Below are 22,280 nucleotides of genomic sequence, written 5' to 3'. Positions count from 1 at the left end.
ACTTCTGATTTCAGTGACAGTTATTTCATCTTGTCTATTTGGTGTTTATTGATGTCACCATTGTCCACTTCTGACTTCAGTGACAGTTATTACGTCTTCTGTATTTGGTGTATAGTGATGTCGTCACTGTCGACTTCTAATTTCAGTGACAGTTATTACTTCCTATATATTTGGTGTATAGTGATGTCATCACTGTCCACTTTTGATTCAGTGACAGTTACAACTTAATATATATTTGGTGTATAGTGATGTTATCACTGTCCACTTCTGATTTCAGTGACAGTTATAACTTCCTATATATTTGGTGTATAGTGATGTCATCACTCTCCTTTTCTGATTTCAGTGACAGTTATTACTTTATATATATTTGGTGTATAGTGATATCATCACTGTCCACTTCTGATTCAGAGACAGTTATTACTTCCTATATATTTGGTTTATAGTGATGTCATCGCTGTCCACTTCTGATTTCCGAGACAGTTATTACGTTCTCTGTATTTGGTGTATATTGATGTCACCACTGTCCACTTTTGATTTAAATGACAGTTAATACTTCCTATATATTTGGTGTATAGTGATGTCGTCACTGTCGACTTCTAATTTCAGTGACAGTTATTACTTCCTATATATTTGGTGTATAGTGCTGTCATCACTGTCCACTTCTGATTTCACTGACAGTTATTACTTCCTATATATTTGGTGTATAGTGATGTCATCACTGTCCACTTCTGATTGCAGTGACAGTTATTACTTCCAACATATTTGGTGTATAGTGACATCATCACTGTCCACTTCTGATTTCAATGACACTTATTACTTCCTATATATTTGGCGTATAGTGATGTCATCACTCTCCACTTCTGATTTCAATGACACTTATTACTTCCTATATATTTGGTGTATAGTGATGTCATCACTGTCCACTTTTGATTTCAATGACACTTATTACTTCCTATATATTTGGTGAATAGTGATATCATCACTGTCCACTTCTGATTCAATGACACTTATTACTTCCTATATATTTGGTATATAGCGATGTCATCACTGTCCACTTCTGATTCAGTGACAGTTATTACTTCCTATATATTTGGTGTATAGTGATGTCATCACTGTCCACTTCTGATTTCAGTGACAGTTATTACTTCCTATATATTTGGTGTGTAGTGATGACATCACTGTCCACATCTGATTCAGTGAAAGTTATTATTTCATACATATTTGATGTATAGTGATGTCATCACTGTCCACTTCTGGTTTCACTGACACTTATTACTTCCTATATATTTGTTGTATAGTGATGTCATCACTGTCGACTTCTGATTTCAGTGACAGTTATCACTTCCTATATAATGGTGTATAGTGATGTCATCACTGTCCACTTCTGATTCAGTGACAGTTATTACTTCCTATATATTTGGTGAATAGTGATATCATCACTGTCCACATTTGATTCAGTGACAATTATTACTTCCTATATATTTGGTGTATAGTGATGTCATCACTGTCCACTTCTGATTTCAGTGACAGTTATTACATCTTCTGTATTTGGTGTATATTGATGTCACCACTGTCCACTTCTGAATTCAGTGACAGTTATTACTTCCTATATATATGGTGTATAGTGATGTCATCACTGTTCACTTATGATTCAGTGACTCTTATTATTTCCTATATATTTGGTGTATATTGATGTCATCACTGTCCACTTCCTATTTCAGTGACAGTTATTACTTCCTATATATTTGGTGTATAGTGATGTCATCACTGTCCACTTCTGATTTCAGTGACAGTTATTACTTCCAATATATTTGGTGTTTCGTGATGTTATCACTGTCCACTTCTGATTTCAGTGACAGTTATCACTTCCTATATAATGGTGTATAGTGATGTTATCACTGTCCACTTCTGATTTCAGTGACAGTTATTACTTCCTATATATTTGGTGTATAGTGATGTCATCACTGTCCACTTCTGATTTCAGTGACAGTTATTACTTCCTATATATTTAGTGTGTAGTGATGACATCACTGTCCACTTCTGATTCAGTGACAGTTATTACTTCCTATATATTTGGTGTATAGTGATGTCATCACTGTCCACTTCTGATTCAGTGACAGTTATTACTTCCTATATATTTGGTGTATAGTGATGTCATCACTGTCCACTTTGATTCAGTGACAGTTATTACTTCCTATATATTTGGTGTATAGTGATGTCATCACTGTCCACTTCTGATTTCAGTGACAGTTATTACATCTTCTATATTTGGTGTATATTGATGTCATCACTGTCCACTTCTGATTTCAGTGACAGTTATTACTTCCTATATATTTGGTGTATAGTGATGTCATCACTGTCCACTTCTGATTCAGTGACAGTTATTACTTCCTATATATTTGGTGTATAGTGATGTCATCACTGTCCACTTCTGATTTCAGTGACAGTTATTACTTCCTATATATTTGGTGTATAGTGATGTCATCACTGTCCACTTCTGATTCAGTGACAGTTATTACTTCCAATATATTTGGTGTATAGTGATGTCATCACTGTCCACTTCTGATTTCAGTGACAGTTATTACTTCCTATATATTTGGTGTATAGTGATGTCATCACTGTCCACTTCTGATTCAGTGACAGTTATTACTTCCTATATATTTGGTGTATAGTGATGTCATCACTGTCCACTTCTGATTTCAGTGACAGTTATTTCATCTTATATATTTGGTGTATATTGATGTCATCACTGTCCACTTCTGACTTCAGTGACAGTTATTACTTCTTCTATATTTGGTGTATAGTGATGTCATCACTGTCCACTTCTGATTTCAGTGACAGTTATTACTTCCTATATATTTGGTGTATAGTGATGTCATCACTGTCCACTTCTGATTCAGTGACAGTTATTACTTCCTATATATTTGGTGTATAGTGATGTCATCACTGTCCACTTCTGATTTCAGTGACAGTTATTACTTCCTATATATTTGGTGTATAGTGATGTCATCACTGTCCACTTCTGATTTCAGTGACAGTTATTACTTCCTATATATTTGGTTTATAGTGATGTCATCGCTGTCCACTTCTGATTTCCGTGACAGTTAATACTTCCTATATATTTGGTGTATAGTGATGTCATCACTGTCCACTTCTGATTTAAATGACAGTTATTACTTCCTATTTATTTTTTGTATAGTGGTGTTATCACTCTCCACTTCTGATTCAGTGACAGTTATAACTTCTATATATTTGGTGTATAGTAATGTCATCACTGTCCACTTCTGATTCAGTGACAGTTACAACTTAATATATATTTGGTGTATAGTGATGTCATCACTGTCCACTTCTGATTTCAGTGACAGTTATTACTTCCTATATATTTGGTGCATAGTGATGTGATCACTGTACACTTCTGATTTAAATGACAGTTATTATTTCCTACATATTTGGTGTACAGTGATGTCATCACTGTTCACTTCTGATTCAGTGACAGTTATTACGTCCCCTATATTTGGTGTATATTGATGTCATCACTGTCCACTTATGATTTCAGTGACATTATTACTTCCTATATATTTGGTGTATAGTGATGTCATCACTGTCCACTTCTGATTCAGTGACAGTTATTACTTCCTATATATTTGGTGTATAGTGATGTCATCACTGTCCACTACATGATTGCATGTCACAGTTATTCAGTGACTTTTACTTCCTATATATTTGGTGTATAGTTGTGTCATCACTGTCCACTTCTGATTTCAGTGACAGTTATTACTTTCTATATATTTGGTGTATAGTCATATCATCACTGTCCACATCTGATTCAGTGACAATTATTACTTCCTATATATTTCGTGTATAGTGATATCATCACTGTCCACACCTGATTTAGTGACAATTATTACTTCCTACATATTTAGTTTATAGTGATGCCATCACTGTGCACTTCTGATTCAGTGACAGTTATTACTTCCTATATATTTGGTGTATAGTGATGTCATCACTGTCCAATTCTTATTTCAGTGACATTTATTACGTCTTCTGTATTTGGTGTATAGTGATGTCGTCACTATCCACATCTGATTCAGTGACACTTATTACTTCCTATATATTTGGTGTATATTGATGTCATCACTTTCCACTTCTGATTTCAGTTACATCTATTACATCTTCTTTATTTGGTGTATTGTGATGTCATCACTATCCACTTTTAATTTCAATGACAGTTATTACTTCCTATATATTTGGTGTATAGTGATGCCATCACTGTCCACTTCTGATTCAATGACAGTTATTACTTCCTACATATTTAGCGTATAGTCATGTCATCACTGTCCATTTCTGATTTCAGTGACAGTTATTACTTCCTATATATTTGGTGTATAGTGATGTCATCACTGTCCACATCCGATTTCAGTGACATTTATTACGTCTTCTGTATTTGGTGTATAGTGATGTCGTCACTGACCACTTCTAATTTCAGTGACAGTTATTACTTCCTATATATTTGGTGTATAGTGATTTATCACTGTCCACATCTGATTCAGTGACAATTATTACTTCCTATATTTTTGGTGTCTATTGATGTCATCACTGTCCAATTCTGATTTCAGTGACAGTTATTACATCTTATATATTTGGTATATAGTGATGTAATCACTGTCCACTTCTCATTTCAGTGTCATTTGTTACGTTTTCTATATTTGGTGTATATTAATGTTATCACTGTCCATTTCTGATTCAGTGACAGTTATTACTTCCTATATATTTGGTGTATAGTGATGTAATCACTGTCCAATTCTCATTTCAGTGACAGTTATTACTTCCTATATATTTGGTGTATAGTGATGTCATCACTGTCCACTTCTGATTTCAGTGACAGTTATTACTTCCTATATATTTGGTGTATATTGATGTCATCACTGTCCACTTCTGATTTCAGTGACAGTTATTACTTCCCCTATATTTGGTGTATATTGATGTCATCACTGTCCACTTCTGATTTCAGTGACAGTTATTACTTCCTCTATATTTGGTGTATATTGATATTATGTCACTGTCAACTTCTGATTTCAGTGACACTTATTACTTCCTATATTTTTGGTGTATAGTGATGTTATCACTGTCCACTTCTAATTTCAGTGACAGTTATTACTTCCTCTATATTTGGTGTATATTGATGTTATCACTGTCCACTTCTGATTCAGTGACAGTTATTACTTCCTATATATTTGGTGTATAGTGATGTCATCACTGTCCACTTCTGATTTAGTGACAGTTATTACTTCCTATATATTTGGTGTATAGTGATGTCATCACTGTCCACTTCTGATTTCAGTGACAGTTATTACTTCTATATATTTGGTGTATAGTGATGTTATCACTGTCCACTTCTGATTTCAGTGACAGTTATTACTAGTATATTTGGTGTATAGTGATGTCATCACTGTCCACTTCTGATTTCAGTGACAGTTATTACTTCCTATATATTTGGTGTATAGTGATGTCATCACTGTCCACTTCTGATTCAGTGACAGTTATTACTTCCTATATATTTGGTGTATAGTGATGTCATCACTGTCCACTTCTGATTCAATGACAGTTATTACTTCCTATATATTTGGTGTTTCGTGATGTTATAACTGTCCACTAATGATTGCAGGGACAGTTATCACTTCTTATATATTTGGTGTATAGTGATATCATCACTGTCCACATCTGATTCAGTGACAATTATTACTTCCTATATATTTGGTGTATATTGATGTCATCACTGTCCACTTCTGATTTCAGTGACAGTTATTACGTCCTCTATATTTGGTGTATATTGATGTCATCACTGTCCACTTCTGATTTCAGTGACAGTTATTACTTCCTATATATTTGGTGTATAGTGATGTCATCACTGTCCACTTCTGATTTCAGTGACAGTTATTACTTATATATTTGGTGTATAGTGATGTCATCACTGTCCACTTCTGATTTCAGTGACAATTATTACTAGTAAATTTGGTGTATAGTGATGTCATCACTGTCCACTTCTGATTTCAGTGACAGTTATTACTTCCTATATATTTGGTGTATAGTGATGTCATCACTGTCCACTTCTGATTCAGTGACACTTATTACTTCCTATATATTTGGTGTATAGCGATGTTATCACTGTCCACTTCTGATTCAGTGACAGTTATTACTACCTATATGTTTGGTGTATAGTGATGTTATCACTGTCCACTTCTGATTTCAGTGACAGTTATTACTTCCTATATATTTGGTGTATAGTAATGTCACCACTGTCCACTTCTGATTTCAGTGACATTTATTACTTCCTATATATTTGGTGTATAGCGATGTTATCACTGTCCACTTCTGATTCAGTGACAGTTATTACTACCTATATGTTTGGTGTATAGTGATGTTATCACTGTCCACTTCTGCTTTCACGGAGAGGTATTACTTCCTATATATTTGGTGTATAGTAATGTCACCACTGTCCACTTCTGATTTCAGTGACAGTTATTACTTCCTATATACTTGGTGCATAGTGATGCCACCACTGTCCACTTCTTATTTCAGTGACACTCATTACTTCCTACATATTTGGTGTATATTGATGTCATCACTGTCCACTACTGATTTCAGAGACAGTTATTACGTCCCCTGTATTTGGTGTATATTGATGCCATCACTGTCCAATTCTGATTTCAGTGACAGTTATTACGTCCTCTATATTTGGTGTATATTGATATTATGTCTGTTAACTTCTGATTTCAATGAGACTTATTGCTTCCTAAATTTTTGGTGTATAGTGATGTTATCCCTGTCCAATTCTAATTTTAGTGATATTTATTACGTCCTCTATATTTGGTGTATATTGATGTTATCACTGTCCACTTCTGATTCAGTGACAGTTATTACTTCTTATATATTTGGTGTATAGTGATGTCATCACTGTCCACTTCTGATTTAGTGACAGTTATTACTTCCTATATATTTGGTGTATAGTGATGTCATCACTGTCAAATTCTGATTTCAGTGACAGTTATTACTTATATATTTAGTCTATAGTGATGTTATCACTGTCCACTTCTGATTTCAGTGACAATTATTACTAGTAAATTTGGTGTATCGTGATGTCATCACTGTCCACTTCTGACTTCAGTGACAGTTATTACTTCCTATATATTTGGTGTATAGTGATGTCATCACTGTCCACTTCTGATTCAGTGACACTTATTACTTCCTATATATTTGGTGTATAGCGATGTCATCACTGTCCACTTCTGATTCAGTGACAGTTATTACTACCTATATATTTGGTGTTTCGTGATGTTATAACTGTACACTTATGATTGCAGGGACAGTTATTACTTTTATATATTTGGTGTATAGTGATATCATCATTGTCCACATCTGATTCAGTGACAATTATTACTTCCTATATATTTGGTGTATATTGATATCATCACTGTCCACTACTGATTTCAGTGACAGTTATTACGTCCTCTGTATTTGGTGTATATTGATGTCATCGCTGTCCACTTCTGATTTCCGTGACAGTTAATACTTCCTATATATTTGGTGTATAGTGATGTAATCACTGTCCAATTCTGATTTCAGTGACAGTTATTACTTATATATTTAGTCTATAGTGATGTTATCACTGTCCACTTCTGATTTCAGTGACAATTATTACTAGTAAATTTGGTGTATCGTAATGTCATCACTGTCCACTTCTGACTTCAGTGACAGTTATTACTTCCTATATATTTGGTGTATAGTGATGTCATCACTGTCCACTTCTGATTCAGTGACACTTATTACTTCCTATATATTTGGTGTATAGCGATGTTATCACTGTCCACTTCTGATTCAGTGACAGTTATTACTACCTATATGTTTGGTGTATAGTGATGTTATCACTGTCCACTTCTGCTTTCACGGAGAGGTATTACTTCCTATATATTTGGTGTATAGTAATGTCACCACTGTCCACTTCTGATTTCAGTGACATTTATTACTTCCTATATATTTGGTGTATATTGATGTCATCACTGACCACTACTGATTTCAGTGACAGTTATTACGTCCCCTATATTTGGTGTTTATTGATGTCATCGATGTCCACTTCTGATTTCCGTGACAGTTAATACTTCCTATATATTTGGTGTATAGTGATGTAATCACTGTCCAATTCTGATTTCGGTGACAGTTATTTCTTCTTATATATTTAGTGTATAGTGATGTTATCACTGTCCACTTCTGATTTCAGTGACAGTTATTACTTCTTATATATTTGGTGTATAGTGTTGTTATCATTTTACACTTCTGATTTCAGTGACAGTTATTACTTCTTTTATATTTGCTGTATAGTGATGTCATCATTTTTCACTTCTGATTTCAGTGACAGTTCTTACGTCCTCTGTATTTGGTGTATAGTGTTATAGTCACTGTCCAATTCTAATTTCAGTGACAGTTATTACGTTCTCTGTATTTGGTTTATAGTGATGTGATGACTGTCCAATTCTAATTTCAGTGACAGTTATTACGTTCTCTGTATTTGGTTTATAGTGATGTGATCACTATCCAATTCTGATTTCAGTGACAGTTATTACGGCCTCTATATTTAGTGTATATTGATGTTATCACTGTCCACTTCTCACTTCAGTGTCACTTATTACGTTTTCTATATTTGGTGTATATTAATGTTATCACTGCCCATTTCTGATTCAGTAACAGTTATTGCTTCGTATATATTTGGTGTATGGTGATGTCATCAGTGTCCACTTCATGTTTTAGTGACAGTTATTACTTCCTATATACTTGGTGCATAGTGATGTCACCACTGTCCACTTCTTATTTCAGTGACACTAATTGCTTCCTAAATTTTTGGTGTATAGTGATGCTATCCCTGTCCAATTCTAATTTTAGTGATAGTTATTACGTCCTCTATATTTGGTGTATAGTGATGTTATCACTGTCCACTTCTGCTTTCAGGGAGAGGTATTACTTCCTATATATTTGGTGTATAGTAATGTCATCACTGTCCACTTCTGATTCAGTGACAGTTATTACTTCTTATATATTTGGTGTATAGTGATGTCATCTCTGTCCACTTCTGATTTAGTGACAGTTATTACTACCTATATAGTTGGTGTATAGTGATGTCATCACTGTCCAATTCTGTTTTCAGTGACAGTTATTACTTATATATTTATCTATAGTGATGTTATCACTGTCCACTTCTAATTTCAGTGACAATTATTACTAATAAATTTGATGTATAGTGATGTCATCACTGTCCACTTCTGAATTAAATGACAGTTAATACTTCTTATATATTTGGTGTATAGTGATGTCATAACTGTCCATTTCTGATTTCAGTGACAGTTATTACTTCCTATATATTTGGTGTATAGCGATGTCATCACTGTCCACTTCTGATTCAGTGACAGTTATTACTACCTATATATTTGGTGTTTCGTGATGTTATAAATATACACTTATGATTGCAGGGACAGTTACTACTTCTTATATATTTAGTGTATAGTGATATCATCATTGTCCACATCTGATTCAGTGACAATTATTACTTCCTATATATTTGGTGTATAGTTATGTCATCACTGTCCACTTCTGATTTCAGTGACAATTATTACGTCCCCTATATTTGGTGTATATTGATGTCATCACTGTCCACTTTTGATTTCAATGACATCTCTTACTTCCTATTTATTTGGTGTATAGTGATGTCATCACTGTCCACTTCTGATTCAGAGACAGTTATTACTTCCTATATAATTGGTGTATAGTGATGTGATCGCTGTCCACTTCTCATTTCAGTGACAGTTATTACGTTCTTTGTATTTCGTGTATATTCATGTCACCACTGTCCACTTCTGAATTAAAGGACAGTTAATACTTCTTATATATTTGGTGTATAGTGATGTCATAACTGTCCACTTCTGATTTCAGTGACAGTTATTACTTTTTATATATTTGGTGCATAGTGATGTCATCACTGTATACTTCTGATTTAAATGACAGTTGTTATTTCCTGTATATTTGGTGTATAGTGATGTCATCACTGTCCACTTCTGATTTCAGTGACAGTTATTATTTCCTACATATTTGGTGTATAGTCATGTCATCACTGTCCACTTCTGATTTCAGTGACAGTTATTACTTCCTATACATTTGGTGCGTAGTGATGTCATCACTGTCCACTTCTGATTTCAGTGACACTTATTACTTCCTGTATATTTGGTGTATAGTGATGTCATCACTGTCCAATTCTGATTTCAGTAACAGTTATTACATCTTATATATTTAGTGTATAGTGATGTAATCACTGTCCAATTCTGATTTCAGTGACAATTATTACTTCCTATATATTTGCTGAATAGTGATGTCATCACTTTTCCCTTTTGATTTCAGTGACAGTTCTTACGTCCTCTGTATTTGGTGTATAGTGATATCATCACTGTCCAATTCTAATATCAGTGACAGTTATTACGTTCTCTGTATTTGGTTTATAGTGATGTGATCACTGTCCAATTCTGATTTCAGTGACAGTTATTACGACCTCTATATTTGGTGTATTTTGATGTTTTCACTGTCCACTTCTCATTTCAGTGACAGTTATTACGTTTTCTATATTTGGTGTATATTGATGTTATCACTGTCCACTTCTGATTCAGTGACAGTTATTGTTTCCTATATGTTTGGTGTATAGTGATGTCACCACTGTCCACTTCTTATTTCAGTGACACTTATTACTTCCTACATATTTGGTGTATAGTAATGTCATCACTGTCCAATTCTGATTTCAATGACAGTTATTACATCTTATATATTTAGTGTATAGTGATGTAATCACTGTCCAATTCTGATTTCAGTGACATTTATTACTTCTTATATATTTAGTGTATAGTGATGTTATCACTGTACACTTCTAATTTCAGTGACAGTTATTACTTCTTATATATTTGGTGTATGGTGATGTCATCACTTTCCACTTCTGATTTCAGTGACAGTTATTACTTCCTATATATTTGCTGAATAGTGATGTTATCACTTTTCCCTTCTTATTTCAGTGACAGTTCTTACGTTTTCTGTATTTGGTGTATAGTGATATCATCACTGTCCAATTCTGATTTCAGTGACAGTTATTACGGCCTCTATATTTGGTGTATTTTGATGTTATCACTGTCCACTTCTGATTCAGTGACAGTTATTGCTTCCTATATGTTTGGTGTATAGTGATGTTATCACTGTCCACTTCTGCTTTCAGGGAGAGGTATTACTTCCTATATATTTGGTGTATAGTAATGTCATCACTGTCCACTTCATATTTTAGTGACAGTTATTACTTCTTATATACTTGGTGCATAGTGATGTCACCACTGTCCACTTCTTATTTCAGTGACACTTATTACTTCCTACATATTTGGTGTATAGTGATGCCATCACTGTCCAATTCTGATTTCAGTGACAGTTATTACTTTTTATATATTTGGTGCATAGTGATGTCATCACTGTATACTTCTGATTTAAATGACAGTTGTTATTTCCTACATATTTGGTGTACAGTGATGTCATCACTGTCCACTTCTTATTTCAGTGACAGTTATTATTTCCTACATATTTAGTGTATAGTGATGTCATCACTGTCCACTTCTGATTGAGTGACACTTATTATTTCCTACATATTTGGTGTATAGTCATGTCATCAGTGTCCACTTCTGATTTCAGTGACAGTTATTACTTCCTATATATTTGGTGTATAGTGATGTCATCACTGTCCACTTCATATTTCAGTGACAGTTATTACTTCCTATATACTTGGTGCGTAGTGATGTCATCACTGTCCACTTCTGATTTCAGTGACACTTATTACTTCCTGTATATTTGGTGTATAGTGATGCCATCACTGTCCAATTCTGATTTCAGTGACAGTTATTACTTCCTATATATTTGCTGAATAGTGATGTCATCACTTTTCCCTTTTGATTTCAGTGACAGTTCTTACGTCCTCTGTATTTGGTGTATAGTGATATCATCACTGTCCAATTCTAATTTCAGTGACAGTTATTACGTTCTCTGTATTTGGTTTATAGTGATGTGATCACTGTCCAATTCTGATTTCAGTGACAGTTATTACGGCGTCTATATTTGGTGTATTTTGATGTTATCACTGTCCACTTCTGATTTCAGTGACAGTTATTACTTCCTATATACTTGGTGTATACTGATGTCATCACTGTCTACTTCTGATTTCACTGAGAGTTATTACTTCATATATATTTGGTTTATAGTGATGTCATCACTGTCTAATTCTGATTTCAGTAACAGTTAATATGTCCTCTATATTTGGTGTATAGTGATTTCATCAATGTCCAATTCTGATTTAAATAACAGTTATTACTTCCTACATATTTGGTGTATAGTTATGCCTTCATTGTTTAATTCTGATTTCAGTGACAGTTATTATGGCCTCTATATTTGGTGTATACTGATGTTATCACTGTCCCATTCTGATTTCAGTGAAAGTTCTTACTTGTTATATATTTGGTGTATGGTGATGTTATCACTTTCCACTTCTGATTTAAATAACAGTTATTACTTCCTACTTATTTGGTGTATAGTGATGTCATCACTGTTCAATTCTGATTTCAGTGACAGTTATTACTTCCTACTTATTTGGTTTATAGTGATGTCATGACTGTCCACTTCTGATTTCAGTGACAGTTATTACTTCTTATATATTTGCTGTATAGTGATGTCATCACTGTTCACTTCTGATTTCAATGACAGTTCTTACGTCCTTTGTATTTGGTGTATATTGATGTTATCACTGTCCTTTTCTGATTCAGTGACAGTTATTACTTCCTATATATTTGGTGTATGGTGATGTCATCACTGTCCACTTCTGATTTCAGTGACAGTTATTACTTCTTACATATTTGGTGTATAGTGATGTCATCACTGTCCACTTCTGAGTCAGTGACACTTATTACTTCCTATATATTTGGTGTATAGTGATGTCATCACTGTCCACTTCTGATTCAGTGACACTTATTACTTCCTATATATTTGGTGTATAGTGATGTCATCACGGTCCACTTCTGATTATTTCACGTTGTTTTTCTTTTGCACCTGCCCATCTACACTTTAGAAACTTCATATGTTTTGTTATTTCTCTTGGCTGAAGATAAATGGGTCAACCCTCTGCTGGCATACCAGTTTCTTTATTTAAACTGGAATAAAATGGCACTAATAAAACAAAACACGCGCCAGATCTACCTTAGTGACTTCTTTTAACAATTAGTAGCTCATCTTGTAACTTAATCTGTCCTCGATTTGTTTGTACAACTCACTAAAAACTATAAGTCGTAGAATTTGATCTTTCTTAGATCCGGGACGTTTAACACATCTTATCTGGCATATGAGATTCATTCAAAGATATTAACGTACGTTCAATTTCCTTTCCCTGATTTCAAATTGAGCTGTGGTTTGCACCTGCTCTTGCTTATCTGTATATTACATAACTAGAGGTGTGAAATGCTAGCATTGCATTATTCGCGATAACCATATCATTGTGTGATAAACTTATGAAGTTATATTTTTATAATAGTTTCATTATACATAAACACAAAACCAACAGAAACCTTTACGTATTGGTTGGAGTTAGTGACTGAAGAATAAACCTAGTAATTACTACTCGTCAAGACAAAATGTAGCGGGTCATTATTGTTAGAAGCTGTAAATACTTCTGACCAAACACGAAGGGATATGACAGGCCCTCATAAATTAAAACCTCTGGTCATCTAAACTTCATTCATTAGGTACTGACAGACTATTGCACTAGAATGTTCCAGCCATGGTCATTTAAACGTCATTCAATAGTCTGATTGGTACATTAGAATGTTCCAGACGTGGTCATCTAAATTTCAGTCAATAAGTACTGTCTGACTCGTAAATTAGGATGTTCCAACCATGGTCATCTAAACATCAGTCAATAGTTACTGCCTGACTGGTACACGAGAATATTTCAGAAGTGGTCATCTAAACTTCAATCAATATGTAACATCTGACTGATACACTAGGATGTTTCAGCTATGGTCATCTAAACTTCAGTTAACAGGTACTGTTTGACTTGTAGACTAGGATATTTCAGACTTGGTCATCTGAACACCATTCGATAGGTAATGTCTGACTAGCACATCAAAATGTTCCAACCGTGGTCATCCAAACTTCAGTCAATAGACAATATCTGATTGGTACACTAGAATGTTCTAGATTTTGTCATCTCAACTTCAGTGAATAGATACTGTATGACTGGTACCTTAGAATGTTCCAGACGTGGTCATTTAAACTTTATTCAGTAGGTACTGTCTGACTGGTACACTGGGATGTTCCAGATGTGGTCATCAAAACGTCATTCAATAGGATGTTTCGCTGTTGTTCCGTTTATTCATGATTTAGTCAACATCTTGTGCTCATATCATGACGAATTTGTTATCAAGACGTTACAACGTTTCGTTTATCAGTAATGCCCACTATTTCTTACACTTCTTTTGGTCACTTTTCTTTACGAAGTCTCCAGACTTAACTCGATATGGTAGAATTTTCTGACCTTTGACCTGTACATGGTTTCAGCACATTTTTCGTTTAATATTTTCCGACATAGGTCTAACGAAGTTGGATGACAATGTATACAAATTATTATTCAATAATAATTTAGTCTAGTAAGTGTAGGTAACAGAACAGTGAATCATTTCCTATTAATTAAACCTGTTAAGCTGAATCACTTCCAGTTTTTCTAACAGTAAAAGAAAAAATATTTGGAATAATAATTGTTGAGATCCTTTGTCATTTCGGATTCTAATAGTGAAACCCAATCAATCATTTAATAGAAGCATTTTCTTAACATGATGATTCAAGGCCATGATTTCAATGTATTTCAGAAGATGAAACAGTGTCGATTCTTCAAGGAAAGCATTAGTTAGACTGTCTTCATGTTTGTTAGAAACCGGTAGACATATTACTACTAATTGTTCTGGTTGTTATTTTCTAATTTTTACCCGTGCTGTTAAACGATCAAACCTGAAATATTTTATTATCGGTTTCTAAATGACAATTCCATTATAGCAATGGGTTAGAGGAGATTTCTAATGAATTTCGATTTTAAAATGACGAATGGTAAGTTGTCCAAGAATTGAAAGTTTTCATAATGTAAGGAGATATCTTCCAAGTTCAAAGCGTATATTTAAATACTATGGGGAAATATTTTCTCAGTAAGCACCAGGTGTCCTTGTTTATTGTTATGTATAAAAACTACACAATAGGCTATCTCTGCCATGCCCAGTTTTTGTCGCTTTAAATGTTGAGACTTACTAGCAGTGGGGCACACCGGGCACTAAGACTACTTTCGTTATTTCGGGAAATATTTTCCCAGCTCACAAAAGAGACAAAATCAATACGTCAGTAGATATTTTCTAAGTTCAAACCACAAGCTCAAAGAAGTACATTTGAATCTCTCATGAAATACATTGCTTTTGAATGTTAATATTTGTTAAGATCATTTCGTAGCTAGTAATGGTAATCTACCATATCAATACAAACCCAGTTTGTCTTTCTTCAAAGCATTACGAACTCCACATAGTTTGAAAATTAAATTATAAAAGTTCAAAACTAAATAAAACTGTCATTAAAGATATATAACAATAAACTTACTGAACTTGAAATGGCTTAACTTTATCCACATACGTTCTACCTAACATAAATTATTCTATTTAACAGAATAGCTGTAGAACATAATGCCAATTAACTATTCATTTATAGAAGGAAATACATTTTAAAACTTAAATTTGGACAAATTAACTTACCTCTAGACGAGTCATGGCTCCAATGTCCGTTCCATACTCAAGAGTGAAGTCTCCGCCTCCACCAGATGAACTCTTGTAGGAGTAAAACGCGGTCTTGCTGGACATCTTGATTCACAAATACTACTGTTAGGCCTAAAGTGCTGCAGGAAGTTTACTGTGAAAGCGAGCTCTATGCTCGTCGGATTCCTAGGAGTGAATGGTTTGCAATTTTACCAGACCACAGTCTGATGAAGAGGCTGAAAAACTCACCAGGTTTCGTTACACTGTTTGTGTATGCAGTGGGCGTTCCAAAAGCTACAAGTTGTAAAGGACCACGGAGTAACAGCAAACGAAACCTCCTCTTTAGGCCTCGTACGTCAAATCCTCCATCCTGTGTTTGAGGCACATCTCAAGTTACTCTTTAAATATCCTTGTTACCATTTTGGGAAGCGCACACTGTTCTCTACTCCGTAAGTTGATGGACCGTAAGAAGGGAGTTCTAGTCGCATTGACGGTGAGAGATTTATCATCAAGTAAAGTAAGAATTAGAAAGGCATTACCAAAACAAACACCGTCTCATCTTAAACCTCTAGTAACATAATATCAGCGACAATGCAAGCTGCTTCCTAAAAATTAGACCAAATGTATTCAAAATGAATCAGTTAAACATCAAAACATCTCTGAAATGATCAACCTAGTAAAAATTACTTTACACAATTTTTCTAAATATCTTAGAGTTTAGAAAAATCAGTCGACAATTTTTACGTAGTATTTCTGGACGTTGACTTCGAATATAACTTGTTACTCTATTTTGATTTCTGTCAGCTCTCACTAAGCAACACACAGAAACAACAACATGATTATAGTACACAATAAAACAATAACTACAGTAGTGAACGTTATGTATGTAGAATTTGTTTGTAACACCCAGAAACAACAACATGATTATAGTACACAACAAAACAATAACTACAGTAGTGAACATTATGTATGTAGAATGTGTTTGTAACACACAGAAACAACAACATGATTATAGTACACAATAAAACAATAACTACAGTAGTCAACATTATGTATGTAGAATGTGTTTGTAACACTCAGAAACAACAACATGATTATAGTACACAATAAAACAATAACTACAGTAGTGAACATTATGTATGTAGAATGTGTTTGTAACACCCAGAAACAACAATATCATTATAGTACACAATAAAACAATAACTACAGTAGTGAACATTATGTATGTAGAATGTGTTTGTATCACCCAGAAACAATAACATCATTATAGTACACAATAAAACAATAACTACAGTAGTGAACGTTATGTATGTAGAATGTGTTTGTAACACCCAGAAACAACATCATTATAGTACACAATAAAACAATAACTACAGTAGTGAACATTATGTATGTAGAATGTGTTTGTAACACCCAGAAATAGCAACATCATTATACTACACAATAAAACAATTACTAATGTAGTGAACATTATGTACGTAGAATGTGTTTGTAACACCCAGAAATAATAACGTCATTATTTTACACAATAAAACAATAACTATAGTAGTGAACATTACGTATGTAGAATGTGTTTGTAACACCCAGAAACAACAACATCATTATACTACACCATAAAACAATAACTACAGTAATCAACATTATGTATGTAGAATGTGTTTGTAACACCCAGAAACAACAACATGATTATAGTACACAATAAAACAATAACTACAGTAGTGAACATTATGTATGTAGAATGTGTTTGTAACACACAGAAACAACAACATGATTATAGTACACAATAAAACAATAACTACAGTAGTGAACATTATGTATGTAGAATGTGTTTGTAACACCCAGAAACAACAACATCATTATAGTACACAATAAAACAATAACTACAGTAGTGAACGTTATGTATGTAGAATGTGTTTGTAACACACAGAAACAATAACATCATTATACTACACAATAAAACAATAACTACAGTAGTCAACATTATGTATGTAGAATGTGTTTGTAACACACAGAAACAACAACATGATTATGGTACACAATAAAACAATAACTACAGTAGTGAACGTTATGTATGTAGAATGTGTTTGTAACACAGAAACAACAACGTCATTATACTACACAATAAAACAATAATTAATGTAGTGAACATTATGTATGTAGATTGTGTTTGTAACACCCAGAAACAACATCATTATACTACACAATAAAACAATAACTACGGTAGCGAACATTATGTATGTAGAATGTGTTTGTAACACCCAGAAACAACAATATCATTACAGTACACAATAAAACAATAACTACAGTAGTGAACATTATGTATGTAGAATGTGTTTGTAACACCCAGAAACAACAACATGATTATAGTACACAATAAAACAATAACTACAGTAGTGAACATTATGTATGTAGAATGTGTTTGTAACACCCAGAAACAACAATATCATTATAGTACACAATAAAACAATAACTACAATAGTCAACATTATGTATGTAGAATGTGTTTGTATCACCCAGAAACAATAACATCATTATAGTACACAATAAAACAATAACTACAGTAGTGAACGTTATGTATGTAGAATGTGTTTGTAACACCCAGAAACAACATCATTATAGTACACAATAAAACAATAACTACAGTAGTGAACATTATGTATGTAGAATGTGTTTGTAACACCCAGAAATAGCAACATCATTATACTACACAATAAAACAATAACTATACTAGTGAACATTACGTATGTAGAATGTGTTTGTAACACCCAGAAACAACAACATCATTATACTACACCATAAATCAATAACTACAGTAATCAACATTATGTATGTAGAATGTGTTTGTAACACCCAGAAACAACAACATGATTATAGTACACAATAAAACAATAACTGCAGTAGTGAACATTATGTATGTAGAATGTGTTTGTAACACCCAGAAACAACAACATGATTATAGTACACAATAAAACAATAACTACAGTAGTGAACATTATGTATGTAGAATGTGTTTGTAACACCCAGAAACAACAATATCATTACAGTACACAATAAAACAATAACTACAGTAGTGAACATTATGTATGTAGAATGTGTTTGTAACACCCAGAAACAACATCATTATAGTACACAATAAAACAATAACTAATGTAGTGAACATTATGTACGTAGAATGTGTTTGTAACACCCAGAAATAATAACGTCATTATACCACACAATAAAACAATAACTATATTAGTGAACATTATGTATGTAGAATGTGTTTGTAACACCCAGAAACAACAACATCATTATACTACACCATAAAACAATAACTACAGTAGTGAACATTATGTATGTAGAATGTGTTTGTAACACCCAGAAACAACAACATGATTATAGTACACAATAAAACAATAACTACAGTAGTGAACATTATGCATGTAGAATGTGTTTGTAACACCCAGAAACAACGACATCATTATAGTACACAATAAAACAATAACTACAGTAGTGAACGTTATGTATGTAGAATGTGTTTGTAACACACAGAAACAATAACATCATTATACTACACTATAAAACAATAACTACAGTAGTCAACATTATGTATGTAGAATGTGTTTGTAACACACAGAAACAACAACATGATTATGATACACAATAAAACAATAACTACAGTAGTGAACGTTATGTATGTAGAATGTGTTTGTAACACCCAGAAATAGCAACATCATTATACTACACAATAAAACAATAACTATACTAGTGAACATTACGTATGTAGAATGTGTTTGTAACACCCAGAAACAACAACATCATTATACTACACCATAAATCAATAACTACAGTAATCAACATTATGTATGTAGAATGTGTTTGTAACACCCAGAAACAACAACATGATTATAGTACACAATAAAACAATAACTGCAGTAGTGAACATTATGTATGTAGAATGTGTTTGTAACACCCAGAAACAACAACATGATTATAGTACACAATAAAACAATAACTACAGTAGTGAACATTATGTATGTAGAATGTGTTTGTAACACCCAGAAACAACAATATCATTACAGTACACAATAAAACAATAACTACAGTAGTGAACATTATGTATGTAGAATGTGTTTGTAACACCCAGAAACAACATCATTATAGTACACAATAAAACAATAACTAATGTAGTGAACATTATGTACGTAGAATGTGTTTGTAACACCCAGAAATAATAACGTCATTATACCACACAATAAAACAATAACTATATTAGTGAACATTATGTATGTAGAATGTGTTTGTAACACCCAGAAACAACAACATCATTATACTACACCATAAAACAATAACTACAGTAGTGAACATTATGTATGTAGAATGTGTTTGTAACACCCAGAAACAACAACATGATTATAGTACACAATAAAACAATAACTACAGTAGTGAACATTATGCATGTAGAATGTGTTTGTAACACCCAGAAACAACGACATCATTATAGTACACAATAAAACAATAACTACAGTAGTGAACGTTATGTATGTAGAATGTGTTTGTAACACACAGAAACAATAACATCATTATACTACACTATAAAACAATAACTACAGTAGTCAACATTATGTATGTAGAATGTGTTTGTAACACACAGAAACAACAACATGATTATGATACACAATAAAACAATAACTACAGTAGTGAACGTTATGTATGTAGAATGTGTTTGTAACAGAAACAACAACGTCATTATACTACACAATAAAACAATAACTACAGTAGTGAACATTATGTATGTAGAATGTGTTTGTAACAGCCAGAAATAGCAACATCATTATACTACATAATAAAACAATAACTAATGTAGTGAACATTATGTATGTAGATTGTGTTTGTAACACCCAGAAACAACATCATTATAGTACACAATAAAACAATAACTACAGTAGTGAACATTATGTATGTAGAATGTGTTTGTAACACACAGAAACAACAACATGATTATACTACACCATAAAACAATAACTACAGTAGTGAACATTATGTATGTAGAATGTGTTTGTAACACACAGAAACAACAACATGATTATAGTACACAATAAAACAATAACTACAGTAGTGAACATTATGTATGTAGAATGTGTTTGTAACACCCAGAAACAACAACATCATTATAGTACACAATAAAACAATAACTACAGTAGTGAACGTTATGTATGTAGAATGTGTTTGTAACACACAGAAATAATAACATCATTATACTACACAATAAAACAATAACTACAGTAGTCAACATTATGTATGTAGAATGTGTTTGTAACACACAGAAACAACAACATGATTATGGTACACAATAAAACAATAACTACAGTAGTGAACGTTATGTATGTAGAATGTGTTTGTAACACAGAAATAGCAACATCATTATACTACACAATAAAACAATAACTAATGTAGTGAACATTATGTATGTAGATTGTGTTTGTAACACCCAGAAACAACATCATTATACTACACAATAAAACAATAACTACAGTAGTGTACATTATGTATGTGGAATGTGTTTGTAACACCCACAAACAACAACAGTGTTTTACTACACAATGTTGAAACTACTAATCAGTGTTATTGAAGTGTTGTAGCTTCTAGAAATATTAGCATAATTAATATCTACTCAAAAACAATTTTTAATAATAATGCACAGAGATTTGTTTTTGTTGTTAAGATTAATAGCCATAAATATCAATTAATTAAGCCTAATTACTAATTATTATTAGTTATGGTTTGATTGTTATTTACACTGAAGACCTAAAAGTTTACAAGCATGAAATAATCTACATCTTTCGTATTTAAGAACACCTTACACACACCAAATAGATATTGGTTTGTTAGCAAGGATCACATTACACCCACTAAGTACACATTGATTGGCTTAGCAGTGATCAATAACATAAGCTTGTTTGTATTTGATGAATCCAACTTCTTGAGTATAAAGTTATTAATGAACACAGGTATTTCTGAGGTTACACAAAACTTTGTAATTGGCTGAAAGGTGTGTTGAGAATGTTTCATTTTGTGACTTCGGTGAATCTATACTGTTGCTATTTCAGGAATCCCTCCAAGGAGAAAAAAAATACGAGTTACTCATACAGAAAGCAGCAGAAAAATTGGCTGTGTTCCTGAATAGTAATACTGTATCTATATGTGGTAAAACGATAGCTGTTCACGTTTTCACTGTGGCTTGTACAGGGTGTTCGGAAAGTTACTGTGCACTTATATATTTATTTACAGACAAAACTGCACAGTGACTTTCTGAACACCCTGCATTATACTGATATTTAAGATAAGATAATTATTGCATAATTTTTATAGGTCAATTTGTGGTCACTTAAAGTTTGCAAAACAGAT

At 33.0% G+C, this 22,280-nt stretch overlaps 1 protein-coding gene across 1 annotated transcript in view; it reads right to left on the bottom strand.

Annotated features, from left to right (window-relative positions):
* Positions 1–16,400, bottom strand: part of LOC143257403 (paramyosin-like) — a 60,587-nt gene extending 44,187 nt beyond the window's left edge. Inside the window, exon 1 of the mRNA XM_076516001.1 lies at positions 15,894–16,400. Within this exon, the coding sequence (XP_076372116.1) occupies positions 15,894–15,998 (105 nt within the window). The 5' untranslated portion in view covers positions 15,999–16,400. The remainder of the gene's footprint in view (positions 1–15,893) is intronic.
* Positions 16,401–22,280: the final 5,880 nt, after the last annotated feature.

The sequence above is a fragment of the Tachypleus tridentatus genome, chromosome 1, assembly GCF_004210375.1.
Source record: "Tachypleus tridentatus isolate NWPU-2018 chromosome 1, ASM421037v1, whole genome shotgun sequence".
NCBI classification, from domain to species: Eukaryota; Metazoa; Arthropoda; class Merostomata; order Xiphosura; family Limulidae; genus Tachypleus; species Tachypleus tridentatus.
The sequence above is the reverse complement of the archived record's forward strand: the minus strand, read 5'-3'. Positions and strand labels throughout refer to the sequence as shown.